Source organism: Stenella coeruleoalba (assembly GCF_951394435.1).
Source record: "Stenella coeruleoalba genome assembly, chromosome: 2".
Taxonomy (NCBI): Eukaryota; Metazoa; Chordata; class Mammalia; order Artiodactyla; family Delphinidae; genus Stenella; species Stenella coeruleoalba.
The window spans coordinates 87,857,593-87,874,697 of record NC_137147.1 but is presented as its reverse complement, the minus strand read 5'-3'; the positions used below and the strand labels follow the sequence as shown (position 1 = coordinate 87,874,697).

The following is a 17,105-nucleotide window of genomic DNA, read 5'->3' as shown; positions in this document are numbered from 1 at the left end:
TGAGTACCCACCCCACTCCCCGCATCAGTCACTGGCTAGGAGAACGTGGCCTCCGCGTGAACATGGTGGCAGAGCAGAGGGGCAGCAGCCGGGCTCTCGGTCCACTGCCCCCGCAGCACCAGTTCTAGGCCGCACGTCTTTGGGGCTTTCACGGACACTGTTTGAAATGCTATTCTCCCTGGAATGACTCTTGTTTTCTGTAAATCCAAACAGGCTCTGGAGAAATTAGGCCCGCTATCAGTTGAATACTCGAAGTAGATAACAGGTAAGCTATCCCACCACCACCATCTTTTCCTCCCCAGGGCCGTAACTTTTCATTCCACTAGTCAAGATAGAATTTTCTCACAGAATGTCAATCAATGGCAAGCTTTTATTTAAAAAATAGAAGTCTATTCTTTCATTTGCATATTTCCAAAGAATCAAACTCATCCTGGGCAGCCTGCATGGTGGCTGTCCAGAGGGACTGAAAAGGGAGGCATCTGGTCACCATCATCCAGCAGTAAATGCTTTACGGGGTTAGATTTTGAGTTCTTCATGCTGCTCGCGGTCAATCAGTGGCTGTGATTTTGGTCCAGGAGCCATCCAAGGATGGATGGCCATCCCTGCAAGCCATCCAGAAGCTGAGCCATCCTCAGCTCCTACCCAGATGGAACAACTTCCGCAGAAAGGCTGGTCCTCCCCAGTAACCCCTGTAAGAAATGACACAGAAAGGTTCTTTGCGTCGGAAAAGATGGGGGTGACTTCGGCCAGCCTGGCGGCTGCTCACACAAAACACTTATCAGGCCATACAGCAAGACAGCGAAGTAGGAAGATCCCAGGACTAGGAAGGGACAAGTCCTGGCTTTGACACTGACTTGCTATGTGAGCCTGAACACGCTGACTCGGTTCGGCCAAACAAAGCCCCTACTACGTGCAGACTGCAATCCCTTCTACCTTCACCTGCTCGTGAATTAAGTATAGGTCAGGGTTTCTCAACCTCGGCCCTACTGACATTTTGGACCAGATACTTCTCTGTGGTGGAGGCTGTCCGGTTCAGCAGCATCCTAGGCCTCTGCTCACTAGAGGCCAGTAGCATCCCCTCCAGTTGTGACAACAGAATGTATCTCCAGATGTTGTCAAACGTCCCCCGGGGAGCAAAACCGCCCCTGGCTGAAAAACACTGGTATCGATATTCTGACTTACTTTTCTTAAAGGTTTAGGAAAGTCAAATGAGATCATTTTTTTTTTGCAACAAAGAAAGAGGAATTATTAAGTTTGGTACTCTGTTTACTACTTGAATGCCTACTATGTAGCTGTCTCTTTAGGTATTGTCTCATTCCTCCCCATCCTGTGAGGAAAACAATGTTACTTTCATTTTGCAGATGAGAAACTTAAAACACAGAGAGTTTAAGCAACTGGCCCTAGGACACACAGCTAGTAAATGGCAGACACGTGATTCAAACAAAGGTCAGACTCCAAAGCTTATGCTCTTAATCGCTATGTTTTCTTTGTCCTATAACATAATAAAAACAAAAGCAAGGTAGCAGATGATAAAGTACTTGACATGTCAAAGTGATTTACTATGATGATTACTATTATTTATCCAGCAGCAAGAGAGAACCAGAAACTGGAAGACAGAAGACTCGGTCACTGCCAATAATGGAGACAGCAGGCTGCATCCCCTGTGGGTGGTAGCTGTGCTAGGGCTCCCTTCCCTCACCCAGGGCAGCCTCTTTCCCACCACATCTGGCCGATGCTTCAGAACCCTTTTCAGGCAGCCATCACTAATCTATGAGACCTGGCACAGCAAGGTGGTTCCCTTTCGACAGTCCTGCTTGGGGTCATATCTCCTGAAGTTGGAAGGCCTTTTGGAAACAACCGCCCTGCACAAGTGGGTGCAATCTGCTAACAGCTGTGCCTCTCCCCCAGGCAATGCACTGACCTTAGCATCATATTCCAATACAGGAACGGCATCATGTCAGCCTTCATGAGGTACATGGAAAGCCTCTCTTTGCTCTGGTCAAAGGGGAAGGTTTCCAGGGGCTGAGCGTTGTAGTCAAATTCCGCGAGAATAACACGGTTGTAGCCAGTCACCAGTGGACACGACGTGTAGCCATCATACTAAAATTGGCCATGAGACAGAGTTGGAAAGTGGCTTCTTTCACGGTGCTACGTAGATACTTTAGAATTTATTATTTACTCTGAGCGGTTGTAATTTTTTTCTTTTTTTGTATATTCTAATTTTTTGTACAGTGAAAAAATAGAAATTATATAATACACTAAAGGCAAATACTGAAGTGCCCATATTAGAGAAATTAATTAAGAAAGTGGCAAAATTGTGGGAAAACACTGTTTTCATGCAGAACGGAAGATGGTAAATTGAGACAGTGATTCTTACAAGGCATACAAACCTTCTTCACTGGTGTTTGATTCTTCATAATCAGAGAAATTGTTCTGTCAAGTATTCCTGACTGGGCAGCTACATGAGAAATGGAGAAGTCAGAAAAACATAAGCAGCTAGATTTTCCATGAAAACTAATTTGCAAGTAACTTTAATGTGAACAAGTTAAGAAGACCCCATCCCTCTAGACTGTAACTAGAGCACAACTCTTAACCCAGTGATGAAATCTAGCTTCACCAGGGACAAGACAAACTAACATGAGGGGCTCCTGAGGTGACACAGTGGGAGGTACACAGCCTCACTGTGCAAGTCTTGCCGAAACGTATGATCTGAATCTAATCATCAAAAACTACTAGATGGTTCTAAATTGTGGGATGTTCTACAAGGATAACCAGCCTGGACTCTTCAAAAATGCCAATGTCATGAAAGGAAAAAAAAAAAAAAAAAAAAAAAAAACCACCAAATGTCAGAGGCTTCTAGATTAAAGAAAACCAAAGAGACATGACAACCAATACAGAGTGTGGCCTTTGACTGGTTCATGAATTTAAGGGGAATTGGGGCCGGGGGGCAGGGAAAGCTATAAAGGACATTTTTAGGGAAAATGGAGAAATTCAAACTGGATTGTATTGATGATTTTATAATACAATGTTCAGTTTCTTGGACATGATAATGGTCTTGTGGGTATAGAGGAGAAACTGCTTTTTCTTAGGAGATAAAGGATGAAGTGTTTGAGGGTGAAGCATCAGGATGTCAAAACTTACTTTCTAACAACTCAACCAAAAAGTGTACATAGTGATCAAGTAAAATATTAATTTATTGGTTAATTATTATGTTAGTCACAAAATATTAATAACTGGTTAACACCTGAAGGGTATATGGGTATTCACTGTACTTTCAAATTTTTCATAGATTTGAGATTTTTGAAATGAAAAGTTGGGGGAAAATTACTGTTAATAATGAAAAAGACAGGTTTCCCTGGTGGCGCAGTGGTTAAGAATCCGCCTGCCAATGCAAGGAACACAGGTTCAAGCCCTGGTCCGGGAAGACCCCACATGCCACGGAGCAACTAAGCCCGTGCGCCACAACTACTGAGCCTGCGCTCTAGAGCCCACGAGCCACAACTACTGAGCCCACGTGCCACAACTACTGAAGCCTGCGCACCTAGAGCCCATGCTCTGCAACAAGAGAAGCCACCGCAATGAGAAGCCCGCGCACCACAACGCACCGCAACAAAGAGTAGCCCCGGCTCGCCCCAACTAGAGAAAGCCCACGCACAGCAATGAAGACCCAATGCAGCCAAAAATAAATTTTAAAATAGTAATAATAATAATGAAAAAGACATTCAATGGATTTCCTAGAAAGTCTTTCTTAGGTTGACGTATTCAAGCAGAAGTAACACATGTTTGGCAGGTGTGTAATTCACACAAAACACTCCCATACCCGTCAGCAGGGAGGTCCGTGTTTCATAACATCTAAAGAAGACAGTCCCTGTCTACAGAAAACAGAATCTAAAAGGCAATTCCCTCCATCACTGCTAGACCAGAACATCGAAGTGAAGAATTTAGTTTCCCAGGCTGAGGCCTTAATCATGTACCAATCAGGGCACTCTCCACTGTATCTGTCTTAATGCAATTTTCTGCTCTGCAAGCTTTCATTGACTTGCATGTGTTTTCTGGGGAAACAAATGCTTCCCTAGTTTTACGGTGTTTTAGGCAGAAGAAAAATAGCCAACCTACCTGGCATCGGGGGCAAAGAAGGCCAGGGATGTGAGCACGGCAGTATGAGAAGTAACAGAATTCTAGAGAGCTGGAAAAGCGGTACCTCTCTGTCTCTAATGCCCCCTCCCCTGAAAACCACCCCTCTGACAGAGAAAAGGCAGATGAGGTCGTGCTACTCTGGTTGCAAAGCACTTAACAGATACTTTCTTCTTTACACAACACTAGGTTCACGGACAACTTGCTTCTCTGTTGGGGAGGCCAAAGTCATTTTTAGGCCACAAAAGTTTCTTCATTATTAATGAAATCTATCTTCATTAATATAATTAGCACATAATGAAATGCCACTTGTGCCCAACTTTTGTTTTTGTTATGACGTGCCTGAGGATGACATCATGTTGAGTGGGGAAGAAACACAACTCGTGGTCTTACCTACGGCAGCAGCGGTCTTTGACGTCGGCAGGTTGGTGCAGTCCCCGATCCCAAACACGTTTGGGTACCGCTTGTGCTGCAGAGTGTCTTTATCCACGTCCACCCAGCCGGCAGCGTCAGCCACAGGACTTGTCTTGAGGACATCTGGTGGGCTCATTGGTGGTGTAACGTGAAGCATTTCATACTGCAGAAAGGGAGAGCATCCAAATGTGTGTTTCTTCTGTTATTTCTACAGCCCCACAAGCTCCCGTCCTAACTCCCTAACCCACACCCTGTACTATGGCTGTATGGAGCAGTGTAAGTGCTCATTACTGATCCACACCCACTCCAAGATTTTACACGCTCCTGTGCAAATGTGGTGATAAAATAACTGACATGGTCTCCCTATACAGAGGGCACGTGATCCCTTGGGCAGTAGGCATGGGGGAATCCGAAATACTGGAGTGAACCTCACTAACATTTTGAAAGAACTCATTGATGCTTCTATTTATTACTGAAACAAAGCAGGGGGTGTATCTCAGTTGCTCTCTCCCTGACCCTCAGCTGTCGACTTGTAAAAGTCTGGTACTTCAGTTTTATTCTGCAAAGAGGTTCTCAGAGCACCTGAAACTTGTAAAGGCCATGTGAGGAGCTCATAAGTGGGCACCATTCCCAAATGTGGGCCAACACTCAAAATACATAAAGGAAACCATCAAAACACCAATTTAAGGTGAAATAAAGGTGGCAAGAATATTGGCTAGCACTTTGAAGAAGGAGGGGTCTGATTCAGTGCTGGGTTTACTGAACCATGTGGGAGGCAGGGTGGATTTTTTTTTCCCAAAAACCTGTATCAGGGTTACCCTTGGCAATAGGGCACTAACCAAACCTGGTCAATTCTGATGGCTCAATTAACTCTTTTGTTTATGTAATGTTCTTTTTTGTTTACATGATATTTTGCAGTTTATCCTTTTTATTCCTTTCATTTAATAAACTCCATCTAGCAATATCAAATTGATTTAAATGTCCACAAAACATTTCATTACGGTGAAAACGTTAGCATCTTAGGACAATCCTAACCTTGTAATAGTCAACAACCCCTGGTTTCCATAAGGAGCTCTGTCCCCTCAGCAGGGCCTGGCAGTCAGTGGTGGCAGAGGGAGTTAGGAAGGTGACTTGTATTTATTCCCACTCTCAGACAATTATAAGCTTAATCAACCTTAAGGTAGAAGGAGTAGGGCAAATGGGCAGTGTTCTGCAAAGCACTCTGGGAGGCTCTTTAGGGGCCTGGGTCCCTGAGGCTGGGTCTGTTCATTTACATGGAGACTGAGCCCATGTCTGCAGGACAGCAGATGCAACGGTCAAGAACCGTCATCCACCAAATTATTAAGGCCATGTCTGTATTTCTGCAGTTAACCAGACCACTTTTTTTAGCTGAGGGCTAAACCTTGCTAAAGTTACTGTGCTTGAATTTCACAAATACACATGAATTTCATACATCTTTTCTAGAAGGAAGGTTAAATATTTCCACATAATCATCATAAAGGTATGAAGTTTTACTTGAGAAAAGAACTACTGGGGTTTGCATTATAGATTTGCTGAAAATTAACATTAGCATTCAGTTGTAGCTTGTTCTTTAGCCATTATTTCCATAAACTGAATCTGATAAATAACTTGGTTATCCTTCATTAACATAAATCATCTATTGAGAATATAAACTTTAATGTTCATAAGCAGCATTTGGGAGACTTGTGGAAAATGCAGGTTCCTTGGCCCCACCACCCCCAGATCCCAATCCAGTAGGTGTGGGAGAAGAACAGGAACCTGCACTTTAACAAAATCCCCTAGTGATTCTGACATATGAAACCTGTAGATGATAGTTTTAGAAGCTCTGGCTTGAAGGAACAGGTTCATTTACAATGAAAAATGAAATGCTATTACTTAGAAAGTGATTTCACCTTTCCTTTCCTCATCTATAAGGAAATGCACTACATTAGACAATCTCCAAAACCTCATCTAGTTCTAGGACTCCATGATATAAAAAAAGTTTAGGACTTCCCTAGTGGCGCAGTGGTTGAGAGTCTGCCTGCTGATGCAGGGGACACGGGTTCGTGCCCCTGTCCAGGAAGATCCCACATGCCACGGAGCGGCTGGGCCCGTGAGCCATGGCTGCTGAGCTTGTGCGTCCAGAGCCTGTGCTCCACAATGGGAGAGGCCACAGCAGTGAGAGGCCCGCATACCGCCAAAAAAAAAAAGTTTAGATATTTATAAACATAGGAGACTTGGACCAGTTCACAAGCTCTCTATGAAGGATCAGAGACTATAGGCTTTTGGGTACATTTAATTCTTTACAGCATGGTGCTCAATCCTGGTTACACAAGAGAATCATTAGGGGAACTTCTGAAATTCCCAATCCTCAGTCCACACCCTAGACCAATTAACCAGAATCCCTGGGGGTTAGACCCAGGCATCAGCACATTTTAAAAGCTCTCCAGGTTATTGCAATGTGCAGCCAGGGCTGAGAGCCATTGCTCTAAAGACTTTTGGTCGATTTTTTGAAATTCGTATTTTAAACAGTGGAATTGGGTCTGGAGGGAAAATCTTACCTAAAATCTTATACTTCAAAAGGGCACAAATAATCTTCTTTCCTTATAAACCCTTTAAAAGAACCATAACCATTTATTTATGCAAGTCCCTATCTGCAGCCTCAACTATCCACAGCACAGCTGAGAACCAAAGTAAAAAGGCCCAAATAACAAAATTAAGTCCATGCACTCAAGCTCATACACTTTGCTCATAAAAGTATGCTGTGGGCCCTCACACATAGCCTATTTGCTTTTACTTTCCATAAAATTTAATGAGTTTGGCTATCTCATTTTCCAGCCAATAAAAAATTAGAAATAGCGATTTAAAAGAGCTGAAGCTGGAGGGACCTTCCAAAGTCACAACTGCCTTACAGCCAGGAAAAAAGAAAACCGGAAAACCACAAAGTGGACACACACAACAGCAAATAACAGAGTAGTCTGAGACTCTTTTGTAAGGTGATAACTAGCTCTAAACAACCCAGTAGGCCCTAAGAGCATAACTCTGCAAGAGCTATGCAAAATTATGACCCTGAGCTGGGGCAGGTAGATGAGCCTGAGACATACTGTGACACCAGAAAGCAAGGAAGTGCTCAAAAATATGATGGGGACATGTCACAACGACATAGGAGCCATCCTAAAAGGGCTCCTACTGACCAAATCTGGGACAACTTGAGCACCAAAATAATTAAGGACAGGGATGAATTATAAACCACTGGGGGAAAAACCAGAAATTCATGAGTTCATACTAATAATTAATTAATTAATTGAGAAGAGAGGGCTTTTGCTGACAGGATGCCAAGTCTATCAGTAAAGGTGGAGGGAATGCTGGACCGCAACATCATTTTGCAACCATCATAGTAAAGACTGGATTAGGCAAAAATCATCAATGGATGTTAAATCTAGTGGGAAACTTTACTGAGTAGGGTGTTTGCATGGTCTGAAATTGCACCCCCCTCACCCCCGCCAAACTCCTTATTATTAGCAAGGAAGAAAAAGAATAATAATTATACAGTGGAGAAATTGGACCGTATCTTGACTGGAGATCAAAATGAACATCTTCAGGGAGGGGCAGATGAGCACTGTGTGCTTTCCAATGTGAAGCCCTAGAAAGACACACCACTTCTGTGGTATTTCAGTCCAAAAAGCAGAGCCTGAAACTCATCAGAAGAAAACATAAACAAATCCAAAATGAGGAACATTCTATTAAAAAATAAAAGTGGGGTGGGAGGGAGCTGTATTATTCTAAAATGTCAGTGTCATGGAAGACAAAGAAAGGCTGTGGAAACATTCCAGATTAAAGGAGGCTAAAGAGACATGGCAATTATACTGGCTTCTGTCCTGGAGGGGATAGCACTAACAAATGCTACTTGTCAATCAACAAAACCAGACTGTAACTCATAGATTAAAATATTGTATCCATGCTAAATGTACTGAATTGATAACTGTACTGTGGTTATATAAGAGAATACTCCTATCTCTTAGGAAATTTACAGTGAAATATTTAGGGGTAAAGGACCATGTTGTACGATGTACATAACTCACCTTTAAATGCTTTGGGAAAATATATTATATTACATTACATTATACTTACATATAGAGAGAAACAGAAAGTGAAGTCAATGAGTAAAACTCTATAATAAGTGAATCCAGGTAAAGTCTGTATACAGTCTTCTTTGCACAATTTTTATTTTTGCAACTTCTCTAAGTTTGAGATTATTTCTAACTCAAAGTTTTTAAAAATATGACCTTGAGTCATTAGCAGCATTTTAAATGATAGTCATTACATGCCATTTAAGAAAGGAAAGATGTGTGAAATACATTTTAAAAAGAGTGTGTACTAGGAAGCTTAACGTGTGAAGTTTTGATGTTTACAAAATTCATCTTTGGTTCACTTCAAAATTTCCTTTTATGGACTCCTTCATTCCTCTAAAAATGCTGAATGAATAAACTGTGACTCTATGTACTGTTTCCTCATTAGTAACAGCTCTTGCCAGAATGACAATAAACAAGTGATGCTTCCATGCATCTTCTCCAGATGGCTTTACATCTTGTTCTTAATGTACTAGTCCCACACTCCACAGAAGAAGAAACAGACACATAGAAGCCAAGTCCCTATACAAAGGCTAGATCTTTCCAAGCAGGATGTGGCGCCACCAGATCTTTCAAGGATTTTTAAGCATCTCCTTTCAGGCACAGGTGAAAGATGTTTAAAGACAACCCCTCCCACAGATGAAAGATACCCATCATTCTTGAACTGCCCACAAGCAGGACTGACTCACAAACCATAGATTGAGACAATCACCAAATCCTGCATTTAAGGAGCCTTTCTTAAACTCTAGGCAAGAAGTGAAGTTGTAAAATATTTTTGGCAGCTTCAAGTGACTCAATGCCAAGGAAGTACACACAAAATAGCATAAAAATTCACTTGGTACCGGTAGCTGAACCCTCCTCACCTCCCATAGACACAGCCTCTTATCTCTTTCTCTTCCCCACCCATTCTGGTCCACCGTCTCCCCTGTTGCAACCCTAATATGCTCACTGTAACCAGCCTCCCAGGCACATGATGAAGATGGACAAGGAAGTGAGGGCCTCAGCGTCGCCTGCATCTATGGCACTGCTCAGCTGACAGCTTCACCTCCACACTCACTGAAATCACTTGGGTCTCTCCAGGTTTGTCCAGATTTTCAAAAACAGCCTCTTGTTTATCAGCTCGGACTTCAATGAGGTTTTGCTTGTAGTTAACGGTGAGGTTCCTCTCCCGGATAATCTCCTGCAGGGCATCTGCATACTTCTTGACCCCAAAAATTGCTCCAAGAGAAGTGTTGAAAATGATATTGGCCTTGGATCGTTTCCCTGTCTGAGAAAAAGAAAAGAATGGAAACAACCAACATCAAAGTATTACTCCGGCCACCCTTTTTTTCTTTTTAACCTAGACAAGACTTAAAACCCTCAGAAGAGACCCCGCCAGCTTTCTCCATCACTATGCACTGGTGGGTGAGCTGTGGACCAATCCACTGCCTCCTCATTTTCTGTCAGTGACACAGCAACTAAGAGCAACTTGATTCAGGTGTTGAGGTGGACCCTGTTCAAAGAGGGCCAGAGTTGAAAGTCAAGCCCAAGGGAAGATAGAACTGAATTGTTTATTCATATATTCATTTGTTGATTCACTCAGTAAACATTTAATGAGGTCCTAGAGTTGGCCCGGTACTATTCTAGGTGCTGAGAGGACAGAAGTGAACAAAACAAAGTTCCCGTCCGCTTGGCTCATACGCTCTAGTATTGTTCATATGTTTCAGAGAGGCTGGTATCCTCCCAAGTGCCTAAGATCTTAAGGCACCTGAAAGAGAACCTTCCTCTCAGGCCATGTAAGACTTGGGAGATGTTATGCAAAGAGAATTCCAGGAGGGAAGAAAGCTAACCTCTGACTCTTTTCTTTTGTTCAGCTCCTTTTAGGATTTGCTCACCTGGATCACACTATTTGAAAGAAGATGGGTGGGTAAGAACCTCAAAAGGCTGTGCCAACCTGGAATTCTCATGACCCAGGAGCGACCTTTTCTTAGAAACAGCAGTGATGGTGGACCTGTTCCTTAACTGCCCACCCCACAGGGTTGGGGCAGGTTTACATAACCCAGGGGAAGGCCTTCCCAGTGCCAGCCTCCAAGCACACATTCAACACCTCTTCAGCCCCACCTTCCCCTCCCCTTCTGCCCACCTGTCCCTTTACAGAACCAGAGGCTGCTTTGAATCCTGTCACTGTCTCAAGTCAAACCGTGCTTTGGTAAACCAACTGTGACATCCCACACATGGGCAGGAGGGCGACAGCAGCTTCTCCACAGCTTCTCACCAGGTGTACCTGAGCTGTGGACACCTGAAGTTGTTTGAGGAACGCTGAGAAAGAATCCTCACCCAAACATCTCTTTCCACTAAGGTTCAAAGTTCTAAGTGAACAATTTTTTGTCTTTAGAGTTGGCGGTTTGCCTATTATACATCCAAGAATATATAATAAGAGCCAAAAAATATTCATAACACTGAAGTTGAGCGGGAGCAGCTGAGGATATTATTATGTACAAACATGAACAATGTGCAACTAATTGTGCAAGTGCACGGATATATTTAAACAATCTCTAACATATATCACCAGTAGACTTTTATACACACATTTAAAAGTATATTACAAAGACTATTTAATAACATATAATACATATAAATTTGTATGTACAGTATGATTATAACCTTGTTAAAAAAATATGTATAGGGAAAAGAATGGAAGTACATGTCAAATTGATGACAGCAGCTATACCAAAGCAATTGGATTATGAGTGACTTCTTCCTTTTTTTCTATTTTGTAAACTTCCAATTACATAATTTTGTACATATGTAATAAAAATTTAAAAACAAAAAAGGTATTTCGACATGGATAAAAATGAAATCCCGGGCTTCCCTGGTGTTGCAGTGGTTGAGAGTCCGCCTGCCGATGCAGGGGACATGGGTTCGTGCTCCGGTCCAGGAAGATCCCGCGGAGCGGCTGGGCCCGTGAGCCATGGCCGCTGAGCCTGCGCAACCGGAGCCTGTGCTCCACAATGGGAGAGGCCACAACAGTGAGAGGCCCACGTACTGCAAAAAAAAAAAAAAAAAAAAAAAAACGAAATCCCTTCTGCCCTCCTTGTCTCTGTCCCTGGAAAAGAAGCATACCTTCCTGAAATAGGCCTCTGATAAATACATGATCTTCTGCGGGGCTCCAGCACACTTCACTGGGGTATTAGGGAAGGTAAAGATGGCATTGCCCTCCTTAAAGTCCTGCAGAGCTTTCCATGTCTTCTCTACCGTCCTAACTGAATAATTGGACCCTATATGGGGATGGGCAAAACCTTCAGGGAGGCCTTTGATCTGCAACAAAGCACACAAAGAAATTATTATTTAACAAAAGTGCAAATGGAGCCTGTGTTTAGAGTCCTTGTTCTCTGCCATTTCTACAACCTCTCAAGTATTTCAGCACAATCATTAGCCCCAGGACTCACACACAGTGGAGCAGGAGGTGGCTGAGGGATCTGCTAAGCCCAGAGCTGTGGTGTCTGCAGTCACCTGTCAAAGCACAGAACAGGCTTGGCCCGGCGGAAACCCTCGGCCTCCCTGGCCTGGAGACCAGGATTTGAACCTATCTCTGCCCACCATCAGAGTGAGGACAAGAAGCCAGGATTACTTCCTTTTCAGAGAACCCGTTGCCTTACTGGGGAGAAAAAGAACAACAGGCAGAACCAAGAGCCATACTGTCAGTGATTAACAAAATTAAATTACTCTGTATCAGGCTGGACCAGGCCCAGCTCTTGGTAAAGGCCGCAAAGGCAGGAAATTAAAAGCATGGACTTGGGAACCCTACAGACCCAGCCTGGGTCCTAGCTTTTCCACGTACAAGCACTGTGATCCTGTGTAAATTACCCAATAAATCAGCTGGTGGGTCTCAGGTGTGGTCCCCAGAACAGGACCACCTGGGAACTTGTTAGAAATGCAAATTATCAGGCCCCACCCCAAATCTACTGGATCAGAAACTCAGAGGCCAGCCCAGAAATCTGTTTTAACAGGCCCTGCAGGTGATTCTGATGCGCACTGAGAAGCTTATGTTCAGCATCTGTGAAATGGGGATAAAAGTAACTGCTTCATGGGGTTGTTGGCAGGAATAAAGGAGACCAAGCGTGTAAGGTGATTAGAAAAATGACACTTACGTGGTAGTGTTTTGTAAGTATTAGTGTATTCCTGCCAGGAAGATTAACTGGGTCCCTGTCTTAAATGTTAGAAGGTTCATACAATGCAATGAAGATGGAAAGGAGTGAGTTAAGGGACTCAGGCACAAGCAGGGAACCATCAAAAACAGTCATCAAGACGGCCTGGTCGTTCAGAACCTCCCCAGGCTGTTCTCCAGCCTGTTCTCCTGGCTGTAGGGCACCCACCTGCAGAGTCACCCAACACCTATTCCTCAGGTCTCAAGGAAACAGAGTCCTATGGTCTCCATTGCATCCAACATTAAGAGCAACTATTCCTCTGATTACTGACCATATCTTCTGCTGCAGTTTAAGTAGTTGTAATATTCTCAGTCTCAACAACAGTAACCATTTATTACCATAAAATCACCTTGCATTTTAATGTTTCTGCAGTTTCACATCTATGTTTATATTCACTCTATTCACTATACCCCTCTGAGGGAGGGGGTGGAATATTACTGACCCACAGACACAGACGAGGAAACTGAAGAGCGAGGTTGAGAGACCCACCTAGACTCTTACAGAACTAGATACCGAGGCCCCTGACCACTGCCTGTGGCTCTTCCCACAGGACCTCCATAACTCCCGGCTCCCAAAGAAAAACTCAGTGTCCAAGAGACAAACAAACAGCAAGTCTGCCTTCATCGTTTTTCTCTAGTCTGAAGAAGTTGTTGCTAAGGAAAAGGGTAACCAAGTTCCTTTTAAGGAGACTTGGTCGTAAAGGGCAGTTTATGACGCCACTGAATCCAAGTTGCTTCTGGGAACCCTGAAGCAGGAGGAGACGGGAAAGTCTGAGATGAGATAACAGGCTGTGCGCCGGGAGCTGCGGACCGTCCTACTGCACTGAGCAGACCAGCGAGCAGGACACGGCGCTGCAGAGACCCCCTCGGGAGCTGGTGGGGGAAAGAGGCGGAGGCAGCTGGGCAGAGGGAAGCTGCTGCGGTTCAACAGAGCCCAGATCAGAGATCCAGCCCTTCTGGAGGCCCAACTACATTCCTGCCCCCGAGATCCAAACACCCTGGTATCCTCATCAGAGAAATCCCTTTTTGTTTACACTAACCTGGGTAGTTTTCTAGTATCTGCAAAGACTGCTAAGTAACACAGTAGCCCTGGTAATGTTATTCACGCTCTCTTAGCCTCAGTTTCCTCATCTATCAAGAGGAGATAAAAATACCTACCTCACAAGCAGTTGTGAGGAGTCAGCATTAGATTCCTAGCATGGTCCCTGTACATAGTAGAGACTGCATAGTAACAGTTACTTTTAAATATTATTGTTTCTCGGTTTACTGCAAGAGGGTGCTAAGAACTCTCAGCACTGGTCTCTTCAAACAGTCCTCCTCTCACGGCACTGGGCTGTCGGGGTGACAGGATGGTGGAGATGGGCTGTCTTTGCTAAGTCAACTCTGGTGGGCTTTTTAAGAGGCACGGACGTCCCAGAAATTATAACTGGCACCTTTCTCCATAGAGTCTCCTCCACAGCTTGTCGTCCCCAGGTCATTTTCACGACACCCTAGCCTGGACATGTCACGATTCTGGTTTTTTACACAGAAACACACTTCGAAGACCCTGCTGATCCAACTCAGACGTGGCCCTCACCTGGACCGCATTCCTGAAACTTGTGACCTGGTCATCACAATGCTTCATGTGCTTCAGCTACTTATCCACAGTCCCCAGTAAGCTCCTGGAAATCATAATTACTAACTCACCCCACTATGTTTTAGGAAAATAAATTTGAATCTCACAATTGTCAGAAGGCATCTGGCTCTCTAGCTCACTGAAAAGGGAGGTCTAAGGAACTTCTAGGGCAGCATTTATATTGTGTCGGTCACTTCATACCAAAAACCCCAGCTCTATGCAACAAAACTCAAGACATCCTTCCAGCTCCTGATAAGTTAACTGCTGGTATTCTACCCTTAAAGTCTGCTGAGGAATTCACAATCTAAATCTTACTTTCAAAGGAAAATTTAATCTGTAATATAACCAACTAAGTCGTACAGAGAAAGGTAGTTTTCTTGTAAGTGTGGAAAAGGTGGCTATTTTGCAAGAATTACCATCAGGCCATGGACATGCCGAACTCTGATGATAGTTCAAAGCTAGAACATATCATGATCATTGACAGAATCTTAGAGAAGACTTTTTCCAAACCATAAAAAGACTGCTGAGAAATAAAACTAGAAGTGGACTGCTTAATACTCTTTCTTGCCAAAATGAATGTAAAGCAACTAAACGCTGTTTTGATCGTAGCGTAAGGACGCCAGTGTAACATAAAAGTAGCTTAAGACAGTACCTTCTCATAGTCCAGCTGAATTCCGAGAGCAATGATAAGATATTTGTAGGAAATCTGCAACACACAAAAAATGACATTTTAGACCAGGACCCAAAAAGTGGCAGCCCAAGGGCTGACTCAGGCCCCAAATGCGTGTGGCCAACACTGCGTTTCCATTTCTTAACATGACTGACTTGGGGCTGTGGGTAGTGCGCAGGACAGCAGGCAGAGATGCACGCTCCAGTTTGCCATCATGCCCACCGTTCTCTGCTGCCTCACACCTCACTGCTTCACAAATATTGTATAACCTGCCTGGCCTCTGGGAGCTGGAGACGCCTGTATTTTTACACAGTGGAGAACGACAGCAAAGAGGCCACAGTGCTTCCCTAGTGCTTGTGTTAACACAATATTTTTCATGTTGAGGAGTGGGAGGATGACTTTCAAATCTTAAAACAATCAGCTTTTTTTTTTTTAACATCTTTATTGGAGTATAATTGCTTTACAATGGTGTGTTAGTTTCTGCTTTATAACAAAGTGAATCAGCTATACATACACATATATCCCCATATCTCCTCCCTCTTGCACCTCCCTCCCACCCTCCCTATCCCACCCCTCTAGGTGGTCCCAAAGCACCGAGCTGATCTCCCTGTGCTATGCGGCTGCTTCCCACTAGCTATCTATTTTACGTTTGGTAGTGTATATGTGTCCATGCCACTCTCTAACTTCGTACCAACTTACCCTTCCCCCTCCCCGTGTCCTCAAGTCCATTCTCTACTACGCCTGCGTCTTTATTCCTGTCCTGCCCCTAGGCTCTTCATGACCTTTTTTTTTTCTTTTTAGATTCCATATATATGTGTATTAGCATACGGTACTTGTTTTTCTCTTTCTGACTTACTTCACTCTGTATGTAGGTCCGTCCACCTCACGATAACTCAATTTCGATAACTCAATTTCGTTTCTTTTTATGGCTGAGTAATATTCTAAAAACAATCAGCTTTCTTTAAAAGCTATCTGGTAGCTCGTGAATCCCAAGCAAATCTGACCTGTCGTATGAATTGGATCAATATTGTAACTGAGAAACCGCTCTTTTGAGGGCCACTAGAAAGGATGTGTGTGATATAACCTACCTGATCTTGTTTAATGATCTGGTTGGAATTTAAAACTCCTCTCTTTAAATATGGGCATTGTGCTTATCCACGCCGCAGGCAAAAGTATCCATGTTTATTGTGATGGAAATGGGGGTTTAGGATCAGAAGTTGGACAAGTTGAAGCACAAGAGTGTAAGCAAGAAGGACGTAAAGTGAAAGGACTTGCCTAGAAAACTGGAGAATGACTGCCATGACAGGAGCCCAGAATGGAGCCACAGGTGGTGACTGCCACAGTCTTGTACCAAATAGAGAAGCACTTGTGTTATACAGCAGCAATGTTCTCCTCACTACGTCGAACGCTCCTAGAGGATAAAGGTTATGTCTTGTTCTCTACAGTCCTAGAATCCAGCACAGTCACTAAATTAAAGTGAGGAAGTTGGTAATGTTTGTTGGATGAAAGGATAGGTGGATGGTTGATTTCAGTTGCTTGTGAAAAATACAGTTTATCAAAGTAGACAGATAATATATACATCTTCACCTGTATGATTTGCCTACCCACAGAGACTGGGTGCCCTTAAATTCCTTGGTCTGTAGGAAGGTGTACCAGGCCCATTAAATGGCTGAGTGAACTGTGTTGCGTCTTCAGGGTGTGAGGTCAGAGATGGCATGGGGTCTGGGGGTGGTGCCCTACAGCTAAGACATATGCACACTGTCAGCAAGAAAAGCCATTGGTTTGTGCATGCCTTGATGGTTCTATTAGAGCATAATATTGATTATTTTAAGGACTAGTAACAGACATGCTTGAGATTATGAAAAAAATAAATAAATAAGGGAGAATAAACCCTAAAGTAGCAAACAACACAAGAAAGCCTCAAGTCTTTTGAATGAGTTCAGGCTTCCAGGCCAG

The 17,105-nt window shown here is 43.6% G+C and overlaps 1 protein-coding gene across 4 annotated transcripts in view; it reads right to left on the bottom strand.

Annotated features, from left to right (window-relative positions):
• Positions 1-350: 350 nt before the first annotated feature.
• SQOR (sulfide quinone oxidoreductase) overlaps positions 351-17,105 on the bottom strand; it is a 45,766-nt gene continuing 29,011 nt past the window's right edge. For 2 of the 4 annotated variants that reach the window (XM_079909912.1, XM_079909913.1), the window contains exons 4-10: positions 15,132-15,185; positions 11,781-11,975; positions 9,736-9,945; positions 4,528-4,711; positions 2,391-2,458; positions 1,922-2,100; positions 506-689 (exon numbers count right to left, since the gene is read on the bottom strand). In XM_079909912.1, the coding sequence (XP_079766038.1) occupies positions 632-689; positions 1,922-2,100; positions 2,391-2,458; positions 4,528-4,711; positions 9,736-9,945; positions 11,781-11,975; positions 15,132-15,185 (948 nt within the window). In that variant the 3' untranslated portion in view covers positions 506-631. Of the gene's footprint in view, positions 690-1,921; positions 2,101-2,390; positions 2,459-4,527; positions 4,712-9,735; positions 9,946-11,780; positions 11,976-15,131; positions 15,186-17,105 lie in introns of all 4 variants that reach the window. The other 2 variants (XM_079909915.1, XM_079909914.1) reach the window with 2 other exon arrangements.